This window comes from Megascapheus bottae, chromosome 38 (genome assembly GCF_031878675.1).
Source record: "Megascapheus bottae isolate mThoBot1 chromosome 38, mThoBot2.hap1, whole genome shotgun sequence".
NCBI classification, from domain to species: domain Eukaryota; kingdom Metazoa; phylum Chordata; class Mammalia; order Rodentia; family Geomyidae; genus Megascapheus; species Megascapheus bottae.
Window position 1 is genome coordinate 5,526,460 of NC_143546.1, and position 23,909 is coordinate 5,550,368.

Here is a 23,909-nt window from a genome sequence, read left to right on the forward strand (position 1 = left end):
GCGCATGCCTGTAACACCAGCTACTCAGAAGGCTGAGATCTAAGGATCCCAGTTCAAAGCCAACCTGGGCACAGAAGTCCATGAGATTCTTATCTCCAAAGAACCACCAGAAAACTGGAAGTGGTGCTGTGGCTCATACTGGTAGAGTGCTAGCCGTGAGTTGAGGGGCTTAGGGACAGCACCCCGGCCCTGATGGAAAGGATGAGGAGGAGAGCCAGCCCGGTGCCAGGCTGCAGGACTGGCAGGTGTGGATGGCACACCTCCCATGAGTCACCGCCTCATGCTAGCAGAGTTCCATTTTCTCTCTTCCCTTTCCTTGCTCTCAGGTGTCCGTCTGGTGTGACTAAGACTTTCCTCGTTAAACAGCCACAACTAATTCCTGCAGGAGAAGCTGCCAGAAGAATTCTTTTTTTTTTTTTCCCCCCCAAAAGGAAGAAGAGAAAAAGAAATTCAGAAAGATTCAAAATAAATAAACCTGCCACGATTTCGACATCTCTGGCTTGGGGCCCTGATGTAGATTCAAAGCCGTGATGTCATAAGCACTAACAATGGGACTGCCTGGCTAGGGCCTGACCCAATGTTCTCGTCCTGCCCTGGCCTTTTCTCAGGAAAAAGAGGGGTGCAGGGAGGGGAGGGGTGGATAGGAAGTCGCACCAGGCCCCTTCTGCTCCAGACTGTCAATTCATTCACCACCAAGCCTGGAGATCCGTCTCATCACACTCTCCTAGCCACCCCTGCTGCTGGGTCCCACTGAGCCCACTGCACAGATGGGGAAACTGAGGCCCCACCAAGGCCTCCTTTTTATTTTTGTCAGGGCCCGGTGGCTCATACCTAAAATCTTAGCTACTCTGGAGGCTGAGATCTGAGGTTGGAGGTTCAACGTCTGCCCAGGCAGGAAAGCCTGTGATACTCTTCTCTCCAACGAACCACCAAAAAGCTGGAAGTGAAGGTATTGCTTTAAGTGGTGGAGTATCGACCTTGAGAGAAAAAGCTAAGAAACAAGTGTTTGGCCTAGCATGCATGAAGACCCGGGTTCCATTCCTCGGTACCACACACATAGAAAAAAAAAAAAAGCTGGAAGTGGTGCAGTGGCTCAAGTCATAGAGCTCTAGCCTTGAGAATGCCCAAAGACAGTGCTCAGGCCTTGAGTTCAAGCCCAGGACTGGCAAAAAAAAAAAAAAAAAGGCAAACAAACAAGCAAGCAAAGGAGGCATCATCTGGCAAGCGCCATTTACAGCTTGGCACTGTCCACATAGCTTATCCTGGATCTCTCACTGGTTTCCCACTCACAATCTGTCCACAGGAGGTGTCCTGCTGTTGCAAATACTCACATTCGCAGTGCAAATTGGGTAAACTGATGTTGAGACTGACATCGATTTTCCCTCCGCTGTCCTTATCCGGGTCATCAACGTAGAGTTCGTTTACCCTGGGCAAGGACAAGACAGAAGCCTTGATGAAGATGGAGGTGCCATTCTTGGGGACACCGGAGCCCCTTTTCAGCCACCCAGCTCAGACCCTGAGAGGAGGAGGTAGGGGAAAGCATGTCTTTTGGGGGTCAGATGTGCTCAAGTTCAAATCCTGGGTCTGACACTTTCTAGGTTCGTTTCTGAGAACTCTGTTGATGGGGGGAGGGGGGCGAGGAAAACACCATTACTAATGGGAGGGGGGTAAATATTGAAATAAGAAATGGAGCCAGGCACTGGTAACTCAGGGACAGTACCCAAGCCCAGAGTTCAAGCCCTAGGACAGGAGGGGAGGAAAGGAGAGGAGAGGGGACGGGAGGGGAGGGGAAGGGAAGGGAAGGGAAGAACAAGAAGAGGAGGAGGAGGAGGAGGAGGAGGAGGAGGAGGAGGAGGAGGAGGAGGGGGAGGAGGAGGAAGAGGAAAAGAAAAAGGGAAAGAGAAAGAAAAAAATCAAAGCCATCCCAGGCAGGAAAGTCCCCTCTTATCTCCAACGAAACACCAAAAAGCCAGAAGTGATGCTGTGGCTCAAATGGTAGAGTGCTATCCTTGAACAAAAAGGAGCTCAGGGACACAGTGCCCAAGCCCTCAGTTCAAACTCCAGGACTGGCATGAACAAAGAAAAACAAGTACCCGATCACCAAGCTATTAATGTGAGGTTTGCTCTAATCCTCAGATGACAAGAAATTTGCTTTGGAGGCAAAGACCAAGGTATGGACTCTCTGGCTGTGTATTCACTGTTAAGCACTGGTTAATTATCTGCCCGTGTAGTTCCAAGTCTGGAAAGCAGAGTGACCAATATGCAGCCTTTCTGTTCCTCTCAGTCCAAAAAAAGAGGACGGGGGTGGGGGGGTGGGGAGGGGGCACACAGATTGAGAATTAGGCCACCACCCACAGGAGTCACTCAGGGCAGCGGCTCAAGGGGTAGAAAATCAGCCTTTGAGCAGAAAGCCAAGGAACAATGCAAGGCTCTGAGTTCAAGTCCCAGGATCAACACACACACACACACACACACGATCTTATATTTGCCTAACACTTTTTCCCTCTCTCAGACCTACGGCCTTTCTTATGAAGGAATTCTCTTCAATAAATCATCAAAAGGCAGAAAGTGGAACTGAGGCTCAAAACGGTAGAGCATCAGCCTTGAGAGAAAAAAAAAAAAAAAGGTTCAGGAACAGCATCCAGGCCCTGAGTTCAAATTCCTGGACTGAAACAATCCTCCTCTCCCCTCAAAACAAAAACCAAAACCAACGAGATCTAAGATCTAAATGTCTTTACTTTTAACATCACACAATAGGAAATGGTTGAGCATTCTAGAATCTCTATCCAGGATTGGTGTGTGTGTGTGTGTGTGTGTGTGTGTGTGTGTGTGTGTGTGTGTGTGAAATGGTTGAGCATTCTAGAATCTCTATCCAGGATTGGTGTGTGTGTGTGTGTGTGTGTGTGTGTGGGTGCTCTAGGGCTTGAACTCAGCACCTGAGCGCTGTCCCTGAGTTTTTTCACTCAAGGCTAGTATTCTACCACCTAGGCCACAGCTCCACTTCCAGATTTTTGCTGGTTCACTGGAGAGAAAAGAACCTCCCAGACTTTTCTGCCTGGGCTGGCTTTGAACCACGATCCTCAGATCTCAGCCTCCTGAGTAGCTGGGGTGCCAGGCTTATGCTCTTACTTTTGCCTTGAGCAGACTTGCTGCTTTATGACACTACAGCTACCTCGAACTGTCCAGTGGGTGCCCCCGGAGGGCACCAGGCAGGGAGACACCCCTGCCATCTCAGCACTGACCCACAGGCCAGAGCACAGCAAACGAAGAGGCCAGACAGATGGGAAGCTGAGAACGAGGACTGCCCGAGGGCCTTGGTCCTTAGCACCCACTTTCCACCGCAGCCTGGCTTCAAAATGGAACCCTGATGAGTAAGGATCTTCTTGGGTGATTCGCACCTCAATCACCAGGAGGACTGTCCCTTCCTGTCACTCTTCCTGCAGCGGCTCACCTTTCCCACCTGCCATGGCTGCGTCACTGAGGGATTATGGGATGACGTCATCTCCTGGCAAACCCAGAGAGGTGACCTCAGTGTATGGCCAGGTAAGCCTCAGGTGGGGCTTGGGGTGAGCTCACACCCCACCCCAGGTGGCCTCTCCCAGCCACAGCACAACATGGCGGGTGCCCAAGATGCCAGGGGGAGGGGGGGGGCGCTAGACAGCAGACTTGGCAAAGCCAGCTGGCGGCTCTGGGCGGGGTTTGGTTATGTAAGCCCAGGACTGGCAGCTCTGGCCTGCTTCCTGGAGTGCCAGGGTTCAATCGCCAGATGAGTCAATCTAGCACTTTCCACAGCCAAAGCAAATGTTCCAGTCTACTGGCTTTCTGCCATTGCAGCCCGGGGCAGGCTTGACCAGCGCTACACTGGCTTCCCTGCCTGGAGCTGAACTGATTTCAAAAGGCCAGTGAAGTTGTCAGAAACCAGCCCCACTGGAAAGAAAAAAATAATAAATGCTTTTGGTGTCGGGGGGGGGGGGGAGCTTTGCTGTGGTTTGGGAATTCTCCACGGCCTAGCACCTCCTCTTACCAGTGCAGGTGATGAGAAAACCCATGGGGGTGTGGGCTCCATCTTTGGTCTCTGTCACCTCTAGGGGAAGCAGCTAGGATAAGTGGTGTTGCCTCTCTGAGCCTCAGTTTCCTCATGTACACTGGAGCTGCTTGGGAGCAGTTCAAAAATAGGCAAGACCAGGGGTAGGGGGAGGAGGGAGGGACTGGGAGGGGTAGAAATGAACTTTCTAGAATGCAGAAAGCTAGGTCTTACCCCAGGTAATGGCTTGATGTGTGCAAATAGGTGCTAATTCACGGACGGGAGCCTTGCAGCTCTGTGCACGTTTGATGAATCCCAAGTTATAAAAGGAGAAAAACCCAGAAGGGAAGAGAAAAGGGCAAGCCAAAGCGGATACAAGATATGAATGCACCTGTAGCCGAGGCCTGTGACCCTAGCTAAGCAGGAGATTGAGATCTGAAGAACTAGGTTCAAATCCAGCACAGGCAGGAAAGTTGGTGAGACTCTTCATTCCAATGAATCACCAAAATGCCGGAAGTGGGGCTGTGGCTCAAGTGGTAGAGCACCAGGGACAGAGACCAGGCCTACGAATTTAAACACCACTACTGCAAGCAGACAGACAGACAGACCAGATACACACACACACAACCTTTAATCGCATTCATGACCCAATCCTGTGTGTTGATGACAAAAGAGGCATCACATCGCACAGTCCCATCTGGAATAGTCGAGGCCCCTTTAAAAGCTAGGAGGTGTCCCAGCCTGAACCCCCAGTTCAGCTCCTGTGCTAGGAGGCTTTCACTTGTGACACCCCCTAAACACGCTCAGCAAGATACTAGGGGGAGGGTTCCCCTCACCCTACACCCCACAAACTTCCACCTGCCACCCCTGGGACTGGGACCCAGCAAACAAGAGCAGACATGGGGGCCAGGGGTCTGTCTGAAATCCCAGGAAGTGGAGGGCAAAGGCAAGCTGGTGGAGAAGTGGGGAGGCACGTTTCCAATGGGGAACGCCAGGCGGAACCCGTGGGGCCTGTGTGTATGGGGACCGGGTGGGTGAGAGCTGGCCTTATAGGGAAAGGAAGAGCAGGCCTGGGAGGTAGGGATGGGGGGCGGTAGGGGAAGAGGGGGGCGGAGGTGGAGGGGGAGATGGAGGTGGAATGTAGCCCTGGGTCTTGAGATTCTAGGTTGAGGCGTGAGTCTGATGACATCCAGGGAAAACAATTTTATTTGCTTTTAGAAGGGCGCTTGAATAGTTCGGATTCCTGCCCAAAGTTGCTGACCTCCGAGCTTAGCAATTTGATTGAATGGAAACTTCCAGGCGGCTAGCACTGCAGCCAAAGCAGAGCGAGGGAGGGGTGGGGTGGGGGCCAGAGGGGAAGGGATGGAAGCCCACCAGCAGGCATCTGCAACCTAGAATTTAAGATCCAGACCCCTTCAGCAACATAAAGGCCATCTAAGCCCGGGGGGGGGGGGGGCCCTGCAGCTCTCACCCGTTACCCCAGCTGCTCAGGAGGCGGAGATCTGAGGATGGCAGTTCGAAGCCAGCCGGGGTAGGAAAGTCCGTGAGACTCTTACCTCCAACAGCCACAAGTGGAGCTGTGGCTCACATGGTAGAGCGACAGCCTTGACTGAAAAGTTACAAGACAGCTTGGGTCTGAGTTCAAGTCCGAATACCAGTGCGCATGCGTGCACTCCCTCCCTCCCTCCCCCCCCACACTCTCACACACACACACACACTCACACACACACACACTCACTCCTGCTCTGCCTCTGCTCCAAAGCCCTCTCAAGTCCTCAGCCTTGGTCATCACCCTATTCTTTGTCAGAGCCTGGGCCCCAAGACATGTCTCCATGCTCAGACACCTTCAGACCATTCAAAGCTAAGGGCTCAAGCCTTGATACTCCAGGCTGGGACATCATGGCTGTCCCCTGCCCCCACAACCCTGGACACAAGTAAGGGATCACTCTCTGTTCAGCTATTGGGTCTCTCCAGTCTGGCCTTGCTATGGGGACATGGTACAAAACAAGCTCTCACCCCGGAAGGACACTGCAATCCTCCACTTAATAATTCTAACCAATGCCCACACATCTGGGGGCTCGAAATGTGCCGACAGCAGCTGATGGCTGAGTGGCAAGCCGGGTGCCCAAACCGGGCTTGGTATGTGCTACCTCTACTTACTTGCTAATTGCTAACATCATGGGGTTTTAGCCTCTTGGTGCCTCAGTTTCCCCTGCCTTAAACGGGGGCCAACAGTAACACAGCAAGCTCAAGGGCTTTTGTGACAGTTACGTGAAATGTTCATGAGAGACCGACACCCAGGATATGTTAAATCAAGCACACAGACCCTTATTTTAAAAAATAAAAATTAATTTAAAAAGCCAGGTGCCAGTGGCTCACGCCTAGCACTAATTCTAGCTACTCAGGAGGCTGAGATCTGAGGATAGAGGTTCAAAGCCAACCTGAGCATGAAAGCCCATGAGACTTTTATCGCCAGTTAAAAAAGCTGGGGGGCCAGGAGTTTGGCCTAGTGGTTAAAGTGCTTGCCTAGCATGCATAAAGACCCGGGTTCAATTCCTTGGTACCACATACATAGGAAAAAGCCGGAAGTGGTGCTGAGGCTCAAGTGGTAGAGCTCTAGCCTTGAGAAAGTCCAAGGACAGTGCTCAGGCCCTGAGCTCAAGCCCAGGACTGGCAAAAAAAAAAAAAAAAAAAAAAAAAAAAAACATAAAAAAGCTGGAAGTGGAGATGTGGCTCAAATGGTAGAGGGCCAGCCTTGAACAGAAAAGGCCAAGGGATAGGCTGGGAGCGTGGTCTAGAGGTAGCGTGCTTGCCTAGCATACACAAAGGCCTGAGTTCGATTCCTTGGCACCACATACATAGAAAAAGCCAGAAGTGGTGCTGTGGCTCAAGTGGTAGAACACTAGTTTTGAAAAAGCCCAAAGACAGTACCCAGGCCCTGAGTTCACGCCCTAGGACTGGGGAGGGGGAGAAAGGCTAAGGGTGAGGACCTGAATTCAAGCTCCAAAATAATAATAATTAAAAAAAAACATATCTGGAAAATGCCTTGAGGTGGAATTCATCTGTTCCATCAAATTATGATGATGCCTCATCAGGCTAATAATTAGTCAGAGCTGTCAGGGCCTGGGCAGTAAAAGCTAGAACATTCTGCGGCCACCTTTTACTGAGGAGAGGACAAGATTTTCTGAACATCCTGTGAGGCCACTGTCCCAGGATAATCACCAGCTTGTCCAAACCCCGGGCTGGAACCCAGCTGGCCAAACAAACATCCCTTCTCCACGGGCTGGGCCAGAAAAAGCACCTTATGTCACCAGTCACCACAAACTGGGCTGCAGTGGTCACTCAGATCCAACCAGTGGTGGTGACTTCATTTCCTGGGTTTACATTCCCATGGGGGGTGGGGGGGGGCATGCTGGATATCAGTGTACCCAGAAGACCACCAGGGAGCGCTGGCTACCCCCAGAAAGAAACGATCACCCTGGGTCTCCTCCAACCTGCATGCTTTCCTGGGACAGGGGCCATTTTCAGATACCAAGACCCCCAAGGGGTGAGCCCCTTTCCTAAGCCTGAAAAAGGGTGCCAGCCCCTGTTGAGCCCTGTAGACAACTCCTGATCAGGGTGAGGGGCCTCAGGATGGATGAAGGCAGCAAAGTCTCTGCGTCTTCATGCAGGACAGATCTCATGATAAAATGGTAGAGGACCAGTGGCTGGCGAGCCAAAGGCAGACGTGGAACTGGTGGTTCTGGCATTCCTGCCTCCTCATCCTTCCTCCCCTTCTTCTTCTGGGATGCTGTGAGATTGAACCATCCCAGGATGCCCTGGGATCGGACCATCCAGGAGGTCACAGGATGTCCTGGGCTGGGCTGAGAATGGTAGGAACACACTGTGCTCAGAGAAAGGAGGTAGCCTCATGCTGAGTGAGCAGCACCACGGGGCAGGGTTGCCCCAGGGGCCTGGCCCAGGCATGTAGCAGTGCCACCACATGGGCAGGCACCCAGGAGGTGGGGACCCAAACGCCTCTCCAATCCCAAGCTCTGACGTCAAAACCCAACCTCACAGCACCTGAGCTGACTAATGCTTCCCTCCGGGTTATTAGTGGGAGGCCAGGGGAGCCAGTTCTTAACTCAAAGGGAGGAGACAAGGAAATGAGCATTCACCACGCACATATTACACGCCAGGTACAGAGCAATCTGAGGGCAAGCTTTTCAACTGAATGGGGGAAACATCAGCAATGAATAACTGGGTGAGATACAGACTGATGAATACGAAAGCCCAGCAGGAGCTATGTGAAGGACCTTTTGGCTAAATAAGCCAGGGTAATCCTTGCAAAATATCACCAGGCCACAGCCCCGCCCCCACTGCCCCTTGTCCCCTGGTCTAGCTCCTCCTTCCTTGCCCTGCTTGGCTTTTGTATTCAGAGCACTTGTCACTAAGGATTGCCAGTCAGATCGCTCTGCAGGAAGGTTCTGGAATCTACAGATTCAACCCGGGCTCAGGCTGAAAAGCCTAGGGCAGGGGAGGTGGGGGAGGACAGAGAGGGGAACAGGACTGATGGCTACTGGGCGCTGGGGGTTCAGGCTTGTCATCCCAGCTACTCAGGGAGCTGAGATCTGAGGACCGTGGTTTGAAGCCAGCCTGGACAGGAAAGTCTGAGCGATTCTGATCTCCAATGAACCACCAGGAAACCAGAAGCAGAGGTGGGACTCAAGTGCCAGCCTCGAGTAAACAGGCAGTGCCCAAGCCCTGCGTTGAAACCTCAGTACCAGCACGTGAGTGCATGTTCTCACACTCACACACACTCCTGAGTGGAATTAGAAAATTCCAGGGTTGAACGGGAGAGGGGGTGGCTGGCTCCATGCGACGACTCTGTATATTGTGCACTCAGCAAGGAAGCACCTCTGAAGTCTGAAGCCAGTGGCAGGGGCAGGAAACTCCCTCACCCCAAGAGCAGTAAGGAGGCCAGGCTGACGAGATGCCAGTGGCATGTGTCACTCATAGCTGCAGGAAGGAGAAACTCTAGGAACCAGGAATGGCTTCCTGCTCTGTCTGTCACCCTCTGCCTGGAAGGTCACATGGATGCCCTTCCTCTAGGGTGGGCTTGAAAAAAATGGAGAGGGGGGGCTTGTGGAGGGCACCCACACAAAGAAGCTGCTCTGGCTTGCAGCAAGTAATTCCAGATCATGAAACGACAAAGATGATTCAGAGGGGGGAAAGTCTAAACACGGAGACGAACAAATGATTTCCATCCATCCACGGATCCACTCTCCTACCCCACAAAGAACAGAACCCCAGAATCTTCTTTTGCTTTGACAAACCTCATTCAATTTTGTTCAAGACCTATGTGTGTGTGTGTGTGTGTGTGTGTGTGTGTGTGTGTGTTGCTACCACGGCTTGGACTCAGGGCCTGGGCATTGTCCCTGAGCTTTTGCCACTCAAGGCTTAGTCCATTACCATGTGAATCACAGCCAACTTTTTGCTGGTTAATTGGAGACAAAAGAGTCTCACAGGGGGGATGGGGGGGAGGGTAATGGGTACCAAGACATGTGAAAGGGTATCGATGTATGTGAATTAATGCACCTTCTATCTGGCAAATATCATGTAACCCTTTTACTAATTACAATAAAAAATTTAAAAAAATTAAAAAAATCAAAATCAAAAAATCAAAAATAAAGCTAACGATCCACATGCATATAATATATTATTACTATGTTTATCTATGTATCCATCTCTATTTATGTATCTACCAATCGAGATGTATATATCCTAGCTCTCTATCTGTTCTAATGTATCAACTTATGCAATTTATTGAGATCTTCATGGTAAGCATAATAATCTAGGTTTGAAATATATGTATCACATGTTTTCTCCCACATCTGGATTCTACATGTTTTTAAAGTATGCTAAAATAGAAATAAGGCTATATGGGAATAGGAGAGGGTACTTGGAACCAGTGGGAATAGACATATCTGAAAATGTCAGGATAAAACATTACTTTGTATAATTAACACAATAAAATGTACTTAAGGATGAAAAAAAAAAAAAAGAGTCTCACTGGCCAGGAGTGTGACCGAGTGGTAGAGTGCTTGCCTAGCATGAATGAGCCCTGAGTTCAATTCTTCCATACCATAGGTAGAAGTGGTGCTGTGGCTCAAATGGTAGAGCTCTAGCCTTGAGAAAGCCTAAGGACCATTGCTCAGGCCCTGAGTTCAAGCCCCAAGATCTTCCCTTCTCTTTCCACAAACCTATCTCAAATGGATGGACCTACCAAAAAAAAAAAATCTTGTCAAGTGAATTAAGCCAGGCTCAGAGGGACAAAGAGGGACAAGAGAGAGTTTTCTCTCATAGATGGGACATTAGATCTAAATTATAAACCCAGATGAAAATATATCCAGGGCACTACGTGTATACACATCTTATCAAGTATGGTGTCTGCAGGGAAGACTGCCAACAGTGGAAGTCCTTCGAGCAAGCAACTTACAGCCACGAATAAATATCAAGAAACTGGAACATGGGCTGTGGGGGTGGGGAGGAGCTAAGGAGAGGGGACAGGGGAATGGAGAGAGGAGAGTGGGTGATGGGCACTACTGGACGTGCTTTGGTAGAAATGGGCCCGGGGCACTTGAGGGAGGGGTGGGGTGGGGAGAGAAGGGGTATATGGATTGATTGGGACACACTGGGGTCCAAAACTGAGGTGCTGAATGGAAACCACTCTTATGTAACTACTTAAAAGAGGATTTTTGTTTTGAGTTGTGTTCTGCCGGTCCTGGGTTTGAACTCAGGACTTGAGTGCTGAGTGGTGTTCTACCACTTGAGCCACAGATCCACTTTCAGAAGTTTCTCCCATTTTTTTTTTTTTTTTCTGTGATAAAGAATTGTATGGAACATCAGAACTAGGCTGGCCTTTTTACCTTTTCTTTTTTTTTTTTTCTTTCTGGCTGGTTGTGAGGCTTAAACTCAGGGCCTGGGCTCTGTCCCTGTGCTCAAGGCCACCTGAGCCATAGTACTACTTCTGGCTTTTTCTGTGTATGTGGTACTGAGGAATGGAACCCAGGGCTTCAGGCATGCTAGGCAAGCACTTTAACCACTAGGCCAAACTCCCGGCCCCTAGGCTTTTAAACTATGATCCTTAGATCTCAGCCTCCTGAGTAGCCAGGATAACAGATGGGAAACCAAAGTGCCTAGCCTTAAAAATAATTAAAATATATATCTTCCCTCTCTCCCTCCCTCTCTCTAGCTCTCTCTTCCTCTAGGGAAAGGGGAGGAGAATGACTTACACTTCTGTTGTGATGAATCCCGTAAGTTCCGAGAGGAAGAGGAAGAGGATGAAGAGGCAGCAGCAGACAGAAACTACAAGAGAGGACACAGTGTTCATGAGAGCCCAGGACCACGGCGGTGGCACTTTCAGAGGTCTTTCAGGTCTTCAAAGTCCCTTCATGCTAGGGGCTGGAAGTGGAGCTATGGCTCAAATGGTAGGGCACCAGCCTTGAGTAAAAAAAGCTCAGGAAGGGGGCCAGGAGTTTGGCCTCGTGGTAGAGTGCTTGCCTAGCATGCATGAAGACCCGGGTTCGATTCCTCGGTACCACATACATAGAAAAAAGCCAGAAGTGGTGCTGAGGCTCAAGTGGTAGAGCTCTAGCCTTGAGAAAGTCCAAGGACAGTGCTCAGGCCCTGAGCTCAAGCCCAGGACTGGTAAAAAAAAAAAAGCTCAGGAAGAGTGTGTCTGGGTCGTAAGTTCAAGCCCCAGGACTAGGACCAAGAGAAAACAAAACCCAGTTGCATGAACGGTTCCCTGTGAGTCTGCCTCGCGACCCTAAGCCCTCCACCCCGCCTCTGTCTCATGAGGTGTCTCACGGACATATGAATATATATGTGCACATTAATGTATGCAAATGTATGCTAATGAAAAATATACATCGATACCTTGTATAACAAACTACACAATATTAACACACATTTATTTTTTATATATTATTGTGCTTTTTGTATTAGTACTTGGGCTTGAACTCTGGATCTGATAGTTGACCTTGACTTTTTGGCTCAAGGCTACTCTATCACTTCAGCCACAGCTCCACCTCCAGTTTTTTGCTGGTTCATTGGAGATGACGTCTCAAGAAGCCAGGCACCGGTGACTCGGGACTATAACTACTCAAAGAGGCTAAGGTGGGCTGGGAATGTAGCCTCGTGGTAAGAGTGCTTGCCTAGCAGGCATGAAGCCCTGGGTTCAATTCCTCAGTACCACATACACAGAAATGGTGCTGTGGTTCAAATGGAAGAACACTAGCCTTGAGAAAAAGAAGCTCAGGGACACTCTCTAGGCCCCGAGTTCAAACCCCAGGATGGGCACTAAAAGAAAAAAAAGAGGCCGTGATCTGAGGATTGTGGTTTGAAGCCAGCCTGAGCAGGAAAGTCTGTGAGATTCATCTCCAGTTAACCACCAGAAAAACAGAAATAGCACTGTGGCTCAAAGTGGTAGAGTGCTAGCCTTGAGCACACAGAGTTCAGAGACAGCACCGAGGCCCCGCGTTCAAGCGTCATGGGATTTCCTGCCCAGGCTGGCTTTGAACACAATCCTCAGATCTTCAACCTCCTGAGTGGCTGGATTACAGGAAGGAACCAGGGCACCCGGTTGTGTGCCATGTTTAGCGCACCTGTTTCGGCTGTAACCAATCATACCACACCAGGCATGCATTTTGCCACTGTGATGGGACATTGGCACCTGAAATATTTCAGCTGTAGAGGGGGCTTGAGGCTTTCTTTGTCAGGTATAATAACCATAGACATTCAGTGTAGAAATCACAACTGGTCTCCATGCTCTCTCCAATCCTTTCTTCCCAGAATTCTGCACAGAGAGGGGCCCAGCTATCCAGGGGTGCACACAAGAAGGGTGGTATGGGATCAAAGGGGTAGCTACTCACTGATGGCGCCTGTGTACGTTGGCTGTGTCAGGTCTTTGGGCACCTTTCTGTAGATGTCAAACCTGCAGGAGACAAACAGAGCAGAAGTGAAGGGGACACAAAGCAGCAGGCCAGGAGTGTGCTTCCCCGAGATAACCCCGCCCCCTTAGGCCCCACCCACAGGCTTTCAAAGACACGCCCCCATCTCCGGAAGTAGAACTTGTGGCTCAAGTGGCAAAGCACCAACCGTGAGAAAAGCTCACTCAGAACCCAGGTCCTGGAGTTCAAGCCCCAGGACTGGCATACACACACACACACAATGAATAAATAAAACGTGAAGGCCAGATGCTACTTAGAATCCAGTACTGGCACAAATAAATAAATGGTAAGATGCTTTGGAGAATCTTGGGGGGTTTTGGTGGGCTACAGACCCATGCTGGAGGGCAGGGGCGAATTAGGGGAGCACAGCCCAAGATCCTGGCTTCGCAGGTGACCAGAAGTGGAGTGAGTGCGTAGAGAATGGCATGGAGAAAGTGGGTGACCACGGAGGCACGTGAACACTCGGGCGTGGTGCAGCCACCATGCGCTCGGGTCACCCTAGGTCCCTGAATGGGATGTTCAATTCTCTCTCACCCGAGGGAGAGGCAGGCAGCCAGCCATGTGGGGCGCAGAAGAGGGAGCCCTAGAATCGTTCTCACCCTCCCCCAACCAGGATCTGTTTTTTTTGGCCAGTCCTGGGGCTTGAACCCAGGACCTGGGCACTGTCCTTGGACACTTTTTACTCATTGGCTAACACTAGGTAACTTGAGCCACAGCGCCACTTCCGGCTTTTTCTGTGTATGTGGTTCCAGGGAATCGAACCCAGGGCTTCGTGTATGCTGGGCCAGCGTGCTACCACTAGGCCATGCTCTGGCCCAGCCCTCACCAGAGTCTTGACCCACTCCCACTCTGCTGACCCAGGCTGGGACCTAGGTGGCCCAGCTTTGGGGGAGAAAGAATAATTCTAGCAACAGTAAAGGTAAAGATAATGGCAGTATCTTCACCAGACCTGCGCCTTGGACCATGTCATGATTTAAGTATTTATTTTTGTGCCAACCCTGGGGCTTGAACTCAGGACCTAGGCCTTGCTCAAGGCTACCACTCTACCAGTTCCGGCTTTTTGGGGGGGAGGGGGTGATTAACTGGAATTGAGAATCTCATGGATTTTTCTTGCCTGGGCTGGCTTTAAATTGCAATCCTCAGATCCCAGCCTCCTGAGAAGCTGGGATGTCAGGCGTTGAGCCCTTGGGCCTCAGTTCTGTCCCCCTGGGAGGCAAGGAATACCACGAGTTCAAGCCCACAAAAAAAAAAATAAATAAAGGAAATGACTTAGGTACAAGACGGTTCAGCATGGCAGCAGGGTGACAGCAAATATCAGGAGACCCAGTGGGTCGAAATGGCACAGGACACCCTAAAATGGAGCCCAGTCACCTGCTAAGCAGAAGAAGGAATGGCAGTCTCCAGGATTCATGGCGATCTAGTCCTGGGGCTTGAACGCAGGGCCTGGCCACTGTCACTTCGCTTCTTCCCTCAGGGAGGGCCTGCCTGGCCTTCCGTGTGAGGTGACTGTCACCAAATGGTATTTAAGCCGCAGCTGGCTGGGCACCGGAAGCTTTTGATGATTGAAAGGGTCAGACACCTTATGAGCACCTCTGCCCCTCCTTCTGTTTTCCCATCCTGGCTGTGGATGAAATATCTGGCGCTGGGCAGCTCTTTTGGGGCAGGAAGAAATAAGCCAAATAGTGACAACTCTGGCATCTTTGGGAGGCTAGAGCAGTACCAGCAGCTGCCTAAGCCTCTGGTTTTCTTTTAGGGAAGGAAAGACAAACAGCTGGCCCCAGGCCTGTTGTTCCAGCTGCACAGGAGACTGAGATCTGACGATTGTGGTTTAAATCCAACCCAGGCAGGAGAGTCTGTGAGACTCTTATCCGTAACCCCCTAAAAGCCAGAAGTGGAGCTGTGGCTCAAGTGGTAGAACAAGTCTTGAAGAAAAAAACCTGAAGAGACAGAAGTGCCCAGGCCCTGAGTTCAAGCCCCAGGACTGGCACCGAAAAATAAATAAGGTAAGACTTTTCTTTCTATCCCTATGCAGAAGGGCATAGGAAAAGGATTCAATGTCCTTTCCGCCTGGCTAAAAGTTACTTAGGGATGGTTTTTCAGTTGGATACATTTGTGTTGCCAGTTATTCTGTAATAAGAAGGCTATAAATTAATAACACTAGCAAGACAGCCAGAATGTGCTTTAGGAGATCTACGATTGGCTGGCTGCCCTTTCCTCCCCACCCAGCCAGCTCTGCTCACACTGTCTGTCCCCCAAAGGCCTCTGTCCCAGCTCTATGTCACCCAGTGCCTTTGCATATGCTGTACTTTGTCTCTATCACACACACACCCCTATAACACTTCAATATTTCCATCATTATAGAGTATCAAGTGCTAGGGGTGAAAGGTGTCACCTCAGGCTCAGCTCCCAAGGGGACAAGTAAATGGACCTGTAAATTAAATATAAGGGAGCAGCCTAAGAGGATATACTGGCAAGAGTATCCCAGAAAGGACAGCAGGTGCAAAGGCCCTGGGGCAGGACGCAGACCTGGCAGGGGGTGCTAACAGCTGGAGGTGGCAGGGAAAGTCTGAAAAGCTATCCCTAACCAGTCTCTGCTGCTTCTGAAGCCCCAGAACATGTCTCCTGTCATACTGTCATTAAATGTACGTGTGTGTGTGTGTGTGTGTGACAGCTGAGAAGACAGGCACAACCCACTCTACCTGTTGCACTGCTAGTGTCTCCTGACCTCAAAGGTCTTGTGAGCAGATCCTGAGAAGCTCAATGCCCAGAACCTCAGTGTTCTGCAATCTTAAATACAGAACATCATCTTTAAGCAACAAGAGGCTGGGTACTGGTGTTCACGTCTACAATCGTATCTACTCGGAGGGCTCAGACCTAAGGATTGTGGTTCAAAGCTAGCCTGGGGAGGAAAGTCCATGAGACATCTACCTCCAGTGAACCTGGGGGGAAAAAAGCCAGAAGTAGAAACGTGAGCATGGCCCAGTGGTAGAGTGCTTGTCTAGCATACAAGAAGCCCTGGGTTCGATTCCTCAGTACCACATACATAGAAAAAGCCAGAAGTGGTGCTATAGCTCAAGAGGTAGAGCGCCAGCCTAGAAGCAACCCAAGGACAGTGCTCAACCCCTGAGTTCAAGCCCCAGGACAAAAAGGACACAAACCAGAAAGCACCAAACCCTGCAGGCTTTGTGGATTGTGATGGTAGCAGACTCTCCTTGGAGAGACGCCATCTGTAAGGCAAGTGAAGAAGGAAATTGAATTCTGATCCGGATTCACTGTCCCCTGTGACTTGAAATCACGTTCTTTGCTAGGCAGGGAAGGACGACAGGGCCCTAAGGGAGACACCCAAGCTCTGCTGTCCACAGCACACTCACACGGCCACCCCCTGGGGGCCCCTGGAGTATCCCCCAGGCCAGGGGGGGGCCCGTCTCCCCTCCACTGGCTGATCCACACCTCCCACTCCAGCAGACTTGGGCCCCGAGCCATGTGTCATTTTTCAAAAGACACTCATTCAATGAAATCTGGATTTCGCAATGTCCTGGCAGAGGGTGTGTGTGGCCTGCCTTCCCTGGGCACACGCTGTCCTATGGATGTCATTATCACCTCCTCCTCCACCCTCCAGCCTTACTGGGGGAGAGGGGTGTACCCCCTGGCAGATCCGCCCTCCCCCCCCAAAAAAAATCTCTCAGTCGGTCAGCATTGTCTGGATGAGATTTCAATATTGAAAGGAGAAATGTGGGGTTGGAGGCGTGGCTCAGGTGGGAGAGTGCCCAGACACTGGGTACTGAGTTCAAGTTCTGATCGCAGATAAACAGTAAAGAGGAGCTCCCCGCTGACCCAGCCTGGGAAGCATGCCTCCTCTCCTGTAGAACCCCAACAGCCAGCATTGCAGAGCTGCTCAAGTACCAAGAACACAATGGACCTGTTCCCTTTAAGAGCCAGGTAAAGCCAGGCACCGTGGCTCACGCCTGTAATCCTAGCCAGGATGACAGGAGGCTGGGATCTAAGGATGGCAGTCTGAAATCAGACTGGGTTGTGGGTGGGGGGAGAGGGGGAATGTGTGAGACTCTCATAAAAGCTCAAAAACAGCACCCTGGGCCCCGAGTTCAAGCCCCAGGGTCCGCACGAAGGAGGGAGGGGGGGAGAGAATGAATCGCCAGCTGGATTCAAGGCCTTTGCATTGGGTCAAGGTCATTTTGAAGAGACACAAGGGGACCTGTGGTTCAAGCATTTGAGTGCTTAGTCTTGAGTGGAAAAGCTAATAGACAGTCCCCAGGGCCTGAGTTCAAGCCCCAGTAGCAAGAGCAGAAAAAAAAAAAAAATTACACACACACACATCAAGTTCACTCTCCACCTCTCTTTCAAGTGACTTGATCAAGTCCAGAAGAAAATCTTTTTTTTGGATGCTAGCAAGCCTTTGAATTAATTTATTCTGGGTTCATTCGTTTGAAGCCACGTCTCCAATCCCCACTTCCAGCTTGGTAACAGGTCATTTTTTATACATGAAAAAAGAAAAAAAATATCAATCAAGAGAAGTCCTCTGTTTTTCTATCTTTGGGGTCTGTTTCAGGAGATATATTATTTTCTATACATATGGGTAAATGTGATTCTCTCCTAAGGCTATCTTCTGGTCTCACTGCACAGTAATCATGGGTGTGCAGGTGTCAGTACCAGCAATTATTTCAATAACAAATAACCACAGGAGGTGGCTACAGTGCTCGCCTGAACGAAGCCGTAGCCCTAATATCTCATTTTTTAGAAAGAAGAGGAAGCTTCTGACCTAGGATCTGTCACCACACTAAGAGTCTTTGGCTAAAATGTTCTTTTCCTGGCTTATAAATTTGCAGCTCTGGAAATGAGGTCTTTGCCTTTGAGATCTCTTCCAGTGGGGTCAGTGTGACTGTTGTTCTTTGTGCCAGTACTGGCAGACTCAAAGTCAGAGCTGGCATAGCTTGGTGGAGTTTTCCACTAAAAGCTAATGCTCTAGCGCTTGAGCCACAGATATACTTCTGGATTCGTTGGTTAAAAAGAGGTAAGAGTCTCAACGGATGGTTCTGCCCAGGCTGGTTTCAAACCACAATCCTCCCATCTCAGAGGTGACAGGCGTGAGCTTCGAACCCAGCATCGTATTTGCCTTTTCCCTCTTCTTTTGTCTCTCTTCCTGTCTCCTTCCCTTTGGCTCTCAGAATAAACCATGTCCTGAGATCATTTTCAAAACAATCTCCCAGAAACACTGCAGGGCCTCTGCACCCTTTCACCGAGCTTCTCCTTGGGCTGAAATCTCAACAGTCATGAGAGAACGTCCCTCACAAATGAATCTGGGCCTGGTGTGTGTCCCCCATTCTCTGTGCTTCTCACAGAATACCTGAGGCTGGGTTTTTTTAGGGAGAAGCAAGGTTTATCATGCTCTAATTCTGGAGCCTGCGCCACCCAAAAGCAATGTGAATTGTGGCAGGAACCAAGCCAGAGTGGCTGTTCCGGGGTGGAACTGTCAAATGTCCCCACAGAGCTCACACTGCCAGCAGGGGGTGCTGTAGCCAGAGGCTCTAGAAACCTGGGAGGGGAGAGCTGGGCCAGCCCCTTCCTTGCTGTCTACCATGAGGTGAGGATATTTCACAACTCCCAGGTATTCTTCTGCCCAAGTGCCTGCAGCCAACTGACCATAGACTGGACTTTCATTGCCTGGGGAAGGGGCAGGGGAGTCTCCCAGAAGCCCCCCCAAAGCAAGGCTTCCATTTCCTCCTCTGTAGTCATGAACCCTGGGGGTGGGGGGAGAGGGGGCAGCTGTGGGTTCTGCCACATTCTGGATGAAGCTCTTGTGGCTAACTTTAGCATCCATCCATGGTTGGTTTGGCTTTATGTTCTGAACATTTCCCTGTGTAGCCCACGCTGCAGAATGCATGATACCCCTGCCTCAGGCTTCCAAGGTCTAGATTACAGGCGGGAGCTACCATGCCCAGTGCCCCCGTCCGTGTATTTTAATGAAAGCAACTGCATTTCTTGTAGTGTTTTCCATAGTGATTATTTTTTTTTCCACTCTGCCAGCCTTTCATACAGTCACTTATTAGAATAGTCATCCTTTTCTTGTCTTCAAAATAAAAGTCCACCTTGCAGTGAGCAGAGCTAGGCCTGGAGATGAATCATACTTGTTTCTACTAAAAATATACAAAATAACAGCATCTCTTCAAACTTTCCCATTTTCCTCTACGCTTCCTCCTTCCCTCTATTGCACCCACATGCCTTGTACTGATGCTTGCACTCAGGGCCTGGCACACTGTCCCCTGGCATTTTCACTCAAGGCTGGTGCTCTACCACCTGAGCCACAGTTCCGTGGACTCTCCTGTCCAGGCTGGTTTTGAACCGTGATCCTCAGATCTCAGCCTCTGGATGAGTGGCGTGATTCAGCCCCAGGCTTTCTTGCCTCTCTTGATCTTTTCCTGTTTGTCCCATCACTCAGTTTTAGAGCTGTCCTGCCTGCTGCCAGAAGTAAACATCAGGAAACTTAGCACTGCTGAGTACACTGTGTCTTTTGTTGTTGTTTCCTCGGTACTTAGATTTGAACTCAGGGCCTTACACTGGCTAGGCAGAAGCTCTACCCCTACGCCATACCTCCAGCCGACTCTGTGTCCTAACTGGGTCTGTGAGTCACACCTGGGCCTTTTCTTTTTTTTAATCCAAGACCAGGACTCGAACTCGGAACCTGAGGCCTACACGCATGCGCACAGGGAAAGCCGGCCCAGGCTTTACACGCATGCTCGATGGGAGACTACACTGCCGAAGTGTGGACGTCTGGCATCACGGATGCCCGAAGGCATCAGGGACACAGGTGGGGAGGGGGTGGGAGGAGTGTCGCCATGGTTACGCGCGTGCGCAGTGGCAGTGGACTCGCTGAGGACGGTGTGCGCACGCGCAGGCCTCTCCGTGCCTTGGCGTCCCACCTTTCACAAACTCACCAGGCGTGAGACGAAGAACCGTGCCCGGGGCTAACGCTGCATTCAATAAAGTAGCACATGAATACGATCCTTGATCGATGCCGCCCCAGTACAGTCTCCCCCACCCCACCCCCCAGTCCCACCCCCCAAGCAGGCGCTCCACCACTTGAGCCACAGCTCCACTCCCGGCTTTTTGCCAGTTGGGGAATGCCAGGCATGAGCCCCTGGTGTCCCGCCTCTGCATTCCCTGCTGGGGTCGACCCCAGGGTCTTCTCCACCCCCAGCCCCACTGCTGGAAGCCAGGACTAGCATGGGGTCAGCCCTTGAATGCTCAATCTGGCACTGAGCCCACGGCCTTGCATGTCTGTGCCACCCGACCTCCATGCCAGCTTGTTGATGGCATAAGTAATGAGCAAACACAAAGGAGCCTAGGGGGTGGGGGGCGTCAATGTGCAGAAAAGTAAGGCTAAGTGCTTGTAATAACTCAGGACAAAGACATCCAACCTTGGCAGAGCCAAGAAACCCAGCGGAGACGGGGCACAGGTGGCTCACAAGCAGCAATCCTAAGACTTGGGCGACTGAAGATTGCAGTTTGCCACCAGCCTGGGCATTAAAGTCTGTGAGACTCTTTATCTCCAATGAACCCAGCAAAAAAAAACCCAAGCAGTAGTGCTGTGGCTTAAGCACTAGCCTTGAGCAGAAAAAGCTAAGGGACAGCGCCCTGAGTTCAAGACCCAGTACTGGCACAAAAAAATAAAACAAAAACAGAAACCCAGAAGGACAAAACAGTCAAATCACCAGGCAGCACAAGGTTCAGAGCTACGGTGGGCCGCCTCTGGTGTCTGGAGTTAGAGAAATGTCACTACCAAACCCCAGAGCCACCCTCCACCGATCAGGCTGTCATCTCAGTCAGGCCTGCCCACAGGTGGCAGGCTGCCTCCTGCCCAAGGCCACTGACCAAGGCCCAGCTCAAGGGCTGACATCGTCCAAGCTCAGCTCCCAGAGGTATAAAGGCTACAGAGGCTTCAAAGGCACTGAAAAAGGGGGGCTTTCACGTGATCCACTGAAGGTGGCACTGCCAACCTGCATCCTGCCTTCGCCTGTAATGTGGGACAGTGAGAGCTGCTACCCCTGCCAACATAGAGGATGGCACTGTTAGCTCCAACCTTACTCCACAACATCCACTTGTTTGCCCAGTGCCTGGCACACAGTAGGACCAGTACCTGGCACACAGTAGGACCACTGCCTGGTTCATATGCCTAAAATTGTATGTGGCACACAGTAGGATCAGGGTCTGTATATGTAGCACACAGGATCAGGGTATGGCTTTGTCGAATGAGCCTAAGGAAAGCTAACAAGCAGGCTGACATGTGAACAAGACCTCCCCGCTCTTCTTTCTCTCCTGCGGGGGTGCTGGCACAGGAGGTCCCCACACAGTGAACTAAGGAGCCCTCCCTTGTTGAGCTGGAGGAAAGCACAAAGGGAGGCGGAGGGTCCGCCCTGGAATGTGGCTGGAGGGGAAAGCAGGGTTCCCAGGGGTGGGGTGCAGTAGAGCAGAGGGCCTGAATGAATGAAGGACTGGCTGGCCCAGCCTCAGCCCAGCACAGCCCAGAGCCATGTCTCATCAAAACAGGAAAATCAGAGAGGAAAAATGCAGGCGTCAGTGGACTGGTATTTACAGGGATGGGCCCTGCCTTGACCCCAGAAATGGGAGGAGGGACTGGGCAGGAGGCAGAGGAGATGCAGACACACACACACACACACACACACACACACACACACACACACGCACACACACACACACACACACACACACACACACACAGGGCACTTAGGGGAGTGCCTTAGCCTCAGGAGGTGGTCCCAGAAAGCTAGATGGGTGAGTCTGGATATAACTTGAAAAATTCCACCTCCCGCTTATCTACCATCCAGGGCAGGCGGGCCAGGACTTTGACCCCCCCCAGATATCTGACACATGGGTGCCTTGTGAACTCTGGGACTGTGACCTCCACCCCAGGGTGTTGGACCTTGGACCTGACCTCTCTGACATGGCTTGCATCTGTACCTCTGCCTTGCTGTCTTTCTTCTATTTTTTGGGTACTGGTCCTGGCGCTTGAACTCAGGACCTTTATGGTGTTCTACCACTTAAGCCACAGCTCCACTTTTGGCTTTTTTTTTTTGCTGGTTCATTGGAGATGAGAGTCTCGTGTACTTTCCTGCCCAGACTGGCTTCAGATCTGATCCTCAGATCTCAGGCTTCCTGTAACCCCCTCATTCCCTCAGTCTTAGCTCCTCCTGTGGCCACTTCAGTCTGGCCTCAGGGCCTTTGCCAATGCTGTCCCTTCCACCCAGGCCTCTTGCCCTCTCCTTCCACACTTCATGAACTCCCACCAATCTCAGCCACACTGAGAGATGGCTGCTACCACACAATGTCCCTTCAGAAAAAAGGGGCGCCCCCCTATCATCCTAGCTACTCAGAAGGCTGAGATATGGGGATCGTGATTCAAAGCCAGCCCAGGCAGTTAAGTTCCTGAGACTTCCCTCCACTAAACTAAAAAAAAGCCAGAAGCGGAGCTGTGACTCAAGTGACAGAGCGCTAGCCCTGAGCACAGACGCTCAGGGACAGCTCCCAGAGTCTGAGTTCAAGCCCCAGGACTGCCCAATACATCCCACCTACCCTGTTGTGACCCCCACTCCAGTGCTTCCTCCTCCAGGAAGCCCCAAACCCCTGCTTGACACATTGTCCCATTTGCTCTACAGCAGGCCCACTGTCACTGGACACACGACCTTGACCCTTGCACACATGACCTTGACCTTGCCATGATGGGTGGGAATGGGCCTTGGCTTGCCCACAAGCCTCCGTGCTTCATTGAAGCCAGGTTCAAGGCCACCTATGTGTCTAGACTCCCCAGCCTGGGCCCCACCCAGGGGACAAAGGGGGGGTGGGGCCTGGGCAGGCACCCCTCCCTGCAGGAAGCCAGCTCCCAGCACCAGCCTGTCCTCCAGGGGCCGCCCTCAGGCCCCATCTCAAGACCTGCACACAGCTGGGCTGCACCTCTTTGGAGATCTCTGGGGGAAATCTTGCTAAGAAAACTTTGTTTTCGTTGTTGCTTTTTAATGGCAGTTCTGGGGTGTGCCTGCTCTGCCTTTGTTTGCATTCATTCAGCTGGACTGACACCTTCAGTTATTTATTTTTTGGGAGATGGAGAGTTTTGTGGGCTTTTCTGCCTGGGAGAACTTAAGACTCTGATCCTCCAGATCTCAGGGAGTCAATGGCACCTGGGTCCCCAACTCCAGACCATCTCCTCATCCAGATGTCCCTGAAAATGTGGACAGGCAGTGGCTCTTGCTGGACAGTCCCTCTCTCAGGCAAACCCACAGGTCCCCTCTCCTCTGGGAGGAGGCACAGAGAAAGATCCTAAATTCACAGGTGCAGGCTTGATTCCCACACTGGAGCCAGTATCAAGATGCAAACACAGAACTATCCTAGCAAGTCGGACATTATATATATATATATATATATATATATATATATATATATATATATATATATATATATATGGGCTCACGCCTATAATCCCAGCTAATCTGGAGGCTGGGATGGAAGGGTCAAGGTTCGAAGGCAGCCGGGACACAAAAGCTCCTGAGTCTCTTAGCTCCAATGAAACACCAAAAAAGCTGGAAGTGGAGCTATGGCATTGATTCCAATTTCCCTTAGTAGCGGGACCCAAGGATTGTCTCTCCCCAGCACCCCGAGTTTGCAAGCCCTGCTTGGGGGCGGCGCGGATGGAGAGAAGAGGGATCATAACAAGGGAATTGTGGGGACGAGGGCAGTTTCACACAACCCTGTTTGCAGATCAGGCTCAGAAAGGTTGTGCAAGCAGCCCAAGGACACACAGCAATCAGGTAACCATGCCAGGAGGGGGACAGATCCACAAGGTCCTGAAGCCCCGGGTTCTCATC

The 23,909-nt window shown here is 51.1% G+C and overlaps 1 protein-coding gene across 1 annotated transcript in view; it reads right to left on the reverse strand.

Annotated features, from left to right (window-relative positions):
- The window catches only part of Ergic1 (endoplasmic reticulum-golgi intermediate compartment 1), a 49,154-nt gene that overhangs the window by 17,841 nt on the left and 7,404 nt on the right, over positions 1-23,909 (reverse strand). Inside the window, exons 2-4 of the mRNA XM_090325431.1 lie at positions 12,940-13,001; positions 11,299-11,371; positions 1,332-1,426 (exon numbers count right to left, since the gene is read on the reverse strand). Of these exons, the coding sequence (XP_090181557.1) occupies positions 1,332-1,426; positions 11,299-11,371; positions 12,940-13,001 (230 nt within the window). The remainder of the gene's footprint in view (positions 1-1,331; positions 1,427-11,298; positions 11,372-12,939; positions 13,002-23,909) is intronic.